The sequence below is a fragment of the Cynoglossus semilaevis genome, chromosome 19 (genome assembly GCF_000523025.1).
Source record: "Cynoglossus semilaevis isolate Cse_v1.0 chromosome 19, Cse_v1.0, whole genome shotgun sequence".
Classification (NCBI taxonomy): Eukaryota; Metazoa; Chordata; class Actinopteri; order Pleuronectiformes; family Cynoglossidae; genus Cynoglossus; species Cynoglossus semilaevis.
In genome coordinates, this window is record NC_024325.1 from 16,248,482 (window position 1) to 16,254,428 (window position 5,947).

Below are 5,947 nucleotides of genomic sequence, written 5' to 3' on the forward strand. Positions count from 1 at the left end.
TTATACAGTGGAACCTGGAGTTCATCATCATCATCATCATCATCATCATCATCAACATCATCATCATCATCATCATCATCATCATCATCTTCATCATCATCATCAAAGTGATGTCACCTACCATTGCAGTGGTGGTCAGGTTAAAGGTCACTTGGGCAAAATTCCAGATGTTGCCATAGTTTCCTTCTTTCTCAAACAGGATCATTGACGATGTTGTTGATTTCATCAGGAGGCGGAGCCTGTACACGTCCTCACCAAACATGTGGTACCTGATAGATAACAGCTCACGTTGTTACATGTTTGGGGTAATTATGTGTCCATGTTCTACATGTGTCAGTTCTTCACCAAAAGTTTAGACAGCAGGACACATTGACGGGAGTCAAGGGCAGGCTGTAGAGCCTGAAGCTCTTATTCCATTGGCCAGGGCTGAGGGGCGTGGTCAAGTAAAAACCTATCAATCAAGTCAGAAAATATGGTACTGTCATATAGGGGGCACTACTTCACACCATTTCCTGTTTTTGGAATGAAAGCGATGACATCACAGTGGTCCAGACCTGAGCTGTTGCCCAGCGTGTGGTCCACACTGGGGCCAGTCAGAGGAGGAAACGTCTCGCCACGACTTCGAATCCAGTCGCCGTCATCGTCATGACACTGACGCCAGAAACAGAAGCCTCCCTCGAACGTACAGGAGAGTTTGTCTGTATCTGACACACACACACACACTTGTACATTTGTCTCTGGTATTTGTTTATTTCGTGTGCATCCATTAGTTTGTTTATAATGTGTGTGGGGGGGCTGTATGATTTCTGATTTTTTTTCTCGGTGACGAGTCTGACAACAAAGTTGAAGTTAAGTCGATGACATCATCACATTGACAGAGGACATGTCCATCAGTGATCATGTGACTCTCCGTACACGGCTGTTGTAGAACAGACTGATGGACATGTGTCCTTCAGCACACAATAAGATCACACCCCTTTTATGAAGAGATTATGACCATTGGTTAACACAATCAAATATCAAGCCAATCAGAAAAGTTTGTTTAGTTGTGTGATTAAATGTGTGTGTGTGTGTGTGTATTTTACTAGTTATCTCAGTTGTGTTAACAGCACTAAATGAAGCTTTGAATCCCGACAGGTTATTGACATCATCAGAGGTAAACTCCACAGTTGATTGGTCGTTCAGTACCCACACTGTACCAGGGGGGGCGGAGCCTGAGAGCTGGTCTGTAAACAGTCAGTGAATGATTGAAATGAATGGGGATTTGTTTTCACAGCAGTTTGTATCATCTGTTAGCAGCTGGTGTCACATGGGCTTGAGTGTGTGTGTGTGTGTGTGTGTGTGTGTTTTACCTGTGAGTGTCCTAGTTTCACCAATTCCTTTGTAAATCTTGACTATGTCGATGTTTTCTTCTGTTTCAAAGTGATGGAACGTCAGTTTGATTGACAGTCCGGAGTCCACCCTGAAACAAACGCTCAGTTATGGTCACAGCTACGTGTGTGTGTTATCACATGCATGTGTGTGTAGGACCTGATGATCCAACGACAGCGACTGTTGTACTTATATGAATCAGAATAAGCAGATGAGCGTAGGGCGCCACCTGCCCCACCAAGCAAAAACTGTCCGTCACAGGTGGTTGCTATGGAGACCAAAAAAATGAGTTTGTCTTTGGTCTTTATCAAAGATCAATGATCAAATACTTGGTCAATAACCCTTACTGACCACAGAGGGCAACATCTTCGTCAGAAGCATCTGGACAGTCATTTACACCGTCACAAAAACGATCCATCAGGAGACACATCGACCAATCAGAGCAGAGCTTTTGACCAGAAGCACAATGTGCTTCGAACACAGATGATGAATTAGTGTTAAAACATATAGACAGGAAGTAAAGTCAATTCTGTTGATACTTACTGGTCATTGAGGATTCTGATGTCATTGGTGTGGGCGTGGCTGTGATCACATGGTCTTTTTCTGCACAGTTTTATCTTTTATGTAAATTATAATTGCACAGAGGGTTTACAGAGTCTCTGATGACATCACAGTGACCTCAGAGTCTCTGATGAGGTCAAAGTGACCTCAGAGTCTCTGATGACATCACAGTGACCTCAGAGGTGCAGGTGTTACCTGTGATGTGGATGCTGTGCTTGTCAATCACCAACCCCCTGCTGTCTACGTCATCAAGCCCCACCCTGAGGTTCTGTGTCACCTCAGATACATCAATCGGTCGATCGAGCCAAAGGTCAAAGGTCACCACAACACTGCCCTGCCTGACCAAAAATAACAATCAATGACTGATCAATTATTGCCAGTTAAACCAAAATCAGTCAATGAATTGTCACTGGTCAAACAACGAACTAATGATTCAGCCTGATCAACTAATGTGATTAATGAAGTGAAATGTTAGTCACTGATTAATCGATAACCAATGTCTTATAAATTACTGACGAATCACTGACAAGTCACTCCCTGGTTGATCAATGATTATCTTTCATCACATTTGATCAACATTTGCCTCAAGTTAATAAAACGATAAATCAGCAGGTAATCAATGAGTGTTAATGTTATTGATCCACAGGAAATGATGACTCATCAACAACCTGACCTGAAGGATGAAACATGACATGACATGAAAACTGCTCTGAGGCTGGTAACACTGAAGGCATCAGAAACCTGTCAACCAATCACAAATCACAATCTCCTCAGCTGACTTGACTGCAAGAAAGTACTACTGTTACTAGACTGTACTTCAGTCATGCTCTGCAGTAAATGTCACTTTATTGATGTTAAAAAAATTCACATTCATTTATTGTCAATAAATTGTCTTTGTTCCTTCTATGCAAGTGCCAGGCAGAACAATTAAAAACACTAGGTGGCAGCAGAGGGTTATAAAAGCTAGAGAAATAGAGACTTGGCCGTTGAAAGTCTTTTTGTATTTCTTCAATTCCTGCAAGAACATCAGTTTTGTGTTGTTCAACTTAACAGGCCCAGGCTTCACACGAGTTCTTACTATATATCTTTGTACTTCGAAGTACGAGTATATAGTAAGTTAAAGTATTTAAGATCTTCTCAGTACTTTAGTCAGTGCTCTCGTACTTTAGTCAGTGCTCTAGTACTTTAGTCCGAGCTGTGGTACTTAAGTCAGTGCTCTGGTACTTTAGTTAGTGCTGTGGTACTTTAGTCAGTGCTGTGGTACTTTAGTCAGTGCTGTGGTACTTTAGTCAGTGCTCTGGTACTTTAGTCAGTGCTCTGGTACTTTAGTTAGTGCTCTGGTACTTTAGTCAGTACTCACCAGCTCTTGGACATCGTAGGCCAGGACCTTGAATGGTTCACTGCTGGAGTTCCTCAGTTCTTCAGAGAATTCTGCTCCAGCTGTAATAGTCATCTGACCGTTCAGACTCACAAGACCATCAGTACCTGGTACCAACAGCACAGAGGACAACTGATAAAAATCTTCACAGAAAAGCAGTGGTGGAACTTTGTGGTGGAACCTTTGTTCTACCGGCAGGTGTGAGGCTGATCCATGACAGCAGGACGAGTCCAACGCAGCAGATGAGAAGAAGAGAGGAAACGATGATGAGGAGGAACTCCAGGGATGAGAGGCGAGTACTTTTCATTCTGACTTCCACTTGAACCAATCAGTCAATCAATCAATCAATCAATCAATCACTCAATCAATTAATATACCGACCGATCAACCGACTGACTGGCCGACAGAGAAGCAGATCCAGAAATGAGGTCCAGTTTCCCTGAGCAGGTTGTTGTGTCCCAGAGATAAAGTTCAGATTTACGACCACTTCAGTCATTGATCAGATTTATGATGATTGATTAGCTCTTATCAATACAGGACTGATAAACTGTATTTGTGCTGCTGGTGGAACAAATCATTCATAAACCAAATCACCAATAATGACCCTGAACAGCAGACTAAACTGAGCGCCTCCTGCTGGACTGGCTACCTTAGACCCATAGACTCGAAATGTAGACCTGAAGACCTTCATTGATCTGGGTCAGTCAATAATGACAGGAAGTAGAAAGTAACCTGAAGACCGTTACACAGAAAATCTCAGAAAACTTTAGACCAAACCTCATGGAAAAAATGATGATTTTAGCTCACAGGGACACAGCAGAAGTTTCTATGAACTTTTTTGAAGTGGTTGTTTGGTTTGAGGCAGTATGAGGAAGAGAGTGCACACACACATCTGTTTATCACAATCTAAAGTCCAAACACCATAAATCTATCATTTGACTTTGCTCAACAGGTGCGTGTGTACGTCTGTAAAAACAGACTAAAGGTGTTGTTTAGAAACTGTTGCATTTATTTATCAGATTTCTCTCAATAACCTCAACAAAATATCCTATCTGTATTAGATTTGGACATAAGGCCTGGTCCTGGACCCTGTTTTTCATCCTGGTCCTGTGATTGGTCCTGGACTTGTTATTGACTCCAGACCTGTTCATGGTCCTTTAGTTCCTCTGTGGTCTGGATACTGACTCTGGTCATGGTCTTCATACAGATCATAGACCTAATTGTGTAAGTCTAGGTGTTTTTTTAAAGGTTTTGGAGACTGTGCTGGTCCTGGTCTTTGTTCTGGTCTTAGTTCTGGTCCTGGTCTTGGTCCTGGTCAGGGGTTGGTAGAGAAGATTGGAAGTGCTGATAGAAGTTCTTCATCATCGGCTCCTGTTCTTCATTTTCATCATCACAGAGCTCTGAGGACCAGAGAGGAAGTGATTAAGTCTTCAACCTCGACATCATCAACCTCAGATGTCACAGTCTCATCATCACCTGCTCCTCCTCTAGATTCGTCTCCTGCCTCCTCATCTTCCTCTCGACACACGTCCACATTGGTGTACGTGACCTAACGAGACCAAGACTTGGGTCAAGTCACAACTGAGCGAGTGAACAAGTCGTCACTTACTGTAATTGCTTCCTGATGGTTCTCACCTTGTGGCTTTGATGTGCTGTCATGTCACTGGTTGAGGGAAGGAGTCTGCGAATGATCTGACCAATAGTTTTGAAGGTGGGTCTATACCTGGGTTCTAGACTCCAGCACTGTTTCATCAGCTGGTACCTGAGAGTAAACATGGTCGTCAACAACAGCTGATGAAGAGGACGGACAAGTGAAGGACAGGACAGAGGTCTCACATCTCTGCAGAAGCAAAGTCAGGAGCAGTCATATGTTGTCCATCTTTGATCATCTTGTAGAATTTGGAATCAACAGGGACATTTGGATATGGACTCTTACCTGGAAATCACAAACCAATCAATGATCAATGACAGCTAATTATCGATAGGGCCTGTTCTTTATCAATAATCACTCATCATAACTGATGGTCCAAACCTAGAGAGAAGATTTCCCAGAGCAAAACTCCGTAGGACCAAACATCACTCTGCAGCGTGTAGACACATTCGAAGATACTCTCTGGAGCCATCCATTTGACAGGAAGTCGAGCCTTCACACAGCCACACAGGAAGTGTCAGAGTAAAAGACAGGAAGTGTCATAATAAAAGACAGGAGGTGTCATAATAAAAGACAGGGAGTGTCAAAGTAAAAGACAGGAAGTGTCATAATACAAGACAGGAAGTGTCAGTGTTTAAGACAGGAAGTGTCAGCGTGAAATACAGGAAGTGTCAGTGTAAAAGACAGGAAGTGTCAAAGTAAAAGACGGTAAGTGTCATAATACAAGACAGTAAGTGTCAGAGTAAAAGACAGGAAGTGTCAGAGTGAAATACAGGAAGTGTCATTGTAAAAGACAGGAAGTGTCAGAGTAAAAGACAGGAAGTGTCAGAGTAAAAGACAAGTCATTGTACTGACGTTTCCTTGAACGATGTAACTGTCATCATCACGAATGTCTCGAGCCAAACCAAAGTCACAGATTTTGGCGACACAACGGTCAGTCAGGAGGACATTTCTCGCTGCTACGTCTCTATGAATGCACTGAGACA

At 42.7% G+C, this 5,947-nt stretch overlaps 2 protein-coding genes across 4 annotated transcripts in view; both read right to left on the minus strand.

The window, feature by feature from the left end:
- The window catches only part of tmprss15 (transmembrane serine protease 15), a 9,793-nt gene extending 5,643 nt beyond the window's left edge, over nucleotides 1-4,150 (minus strand). Inside the window, exons 1-12 of one of the 2 annotated variants that reach the window (XM_025065457.1) lie at nucleotides 3,503-4,150; nucleotides 3,293-3,417; nucleotides 2,606-2,673; nucleotides 2,128-2,270; nucleotides 1,915-1,974; nucleotides 1,723-1,842; nucleotides 1,531-1,639; nucleotides 1,353-1,462; nucleotides 1,086-1,226; nucleotides 555-704; nucleotides 346-451; nucleotides 122-269 (exon numbers count right to left, since the gene is read on the minus strand). In XM_025065457.1, the coding sequence (XP_024921225.1) occupies nucleotides 122-269; nucleotides 346-451; nucleotides 555-704; nucleotides 1,086-1,226; nucleotides 1,353-1,462; nucleotides 1,531-1,639; nucleotides 1,723-1,842; nucleotides 1,915-1,974; nucleotides 2,128-2,270; nucleotides 2,606-2,673; nucleotides 3,293-3,417; nucleotides 3,503-3,617 (1,395 nt within the window). In that variant the 5' untranslated portion in view covers nucleotides 3,618-4,150. Of the gene's footprint in view, nucleotides 1-121; nucleotides 270-345; nucleotides 452-554; nucleotides 705-1,085; nucleotides 1,227-1,352; nucleotides 1,463-1,530; nucleotides 1,640-1,722; nucleotides 1,843-1,914; nucleotides 1,975-2,127; nucleotides 2,271-2,605; nucleotides 2,674-3,292; nucleotides 3,418-3,502 lie in introns of those variants that run through there. The other variant, XM_025065458.1, reaches the window with a different exon arrangement.
- A 151-nt stretch (nucleotides 4,151-4,301) lies between these two features.
- csf1rb (colony stimulating factor 1 receptor, b) overlaps nucleotides 4,302-5,947 on the minus strand; it is a 6,022-nt gene continuing 4,376 nt past the window's right edge. For both annotated transcript variants that reach the window (XM_025065456.1, XM_017041940.2), the window contains 6 exons: nucleotides 5,817-5,939; nucleotides 5,343-5,454; nucleotides 5,147-5,246; nucleotides 4,946-5,072; nucleotides 4,787-4,859; nucleotides 4,302-4,710 (listed from right to left, as the gene is read on the minus strand). In XM_025065456.1, coding sequence (XP_024921224.1) covers nucleotides 4,598-4,710; nucleotides 4,787-4,859; nucleotides 4,946-5,072; nucleotides 5,147-5,246; nucleotides 5,343-5,454; nucleotides 5,817-5,939 — 648 coding nt within the window. In that variant the 3' untranslated portion in view covers nucleotides 4,302-4,597. The remainder of the gene's footprint in view (nucleotides 4,711-4,786; nucleotides 4,860-4,945; nucleotides 5,073-5,146; nucleotides 5,247-5,342; nucleotides 5,455-5,816; nucleotides 5,940-5,947) is intronic.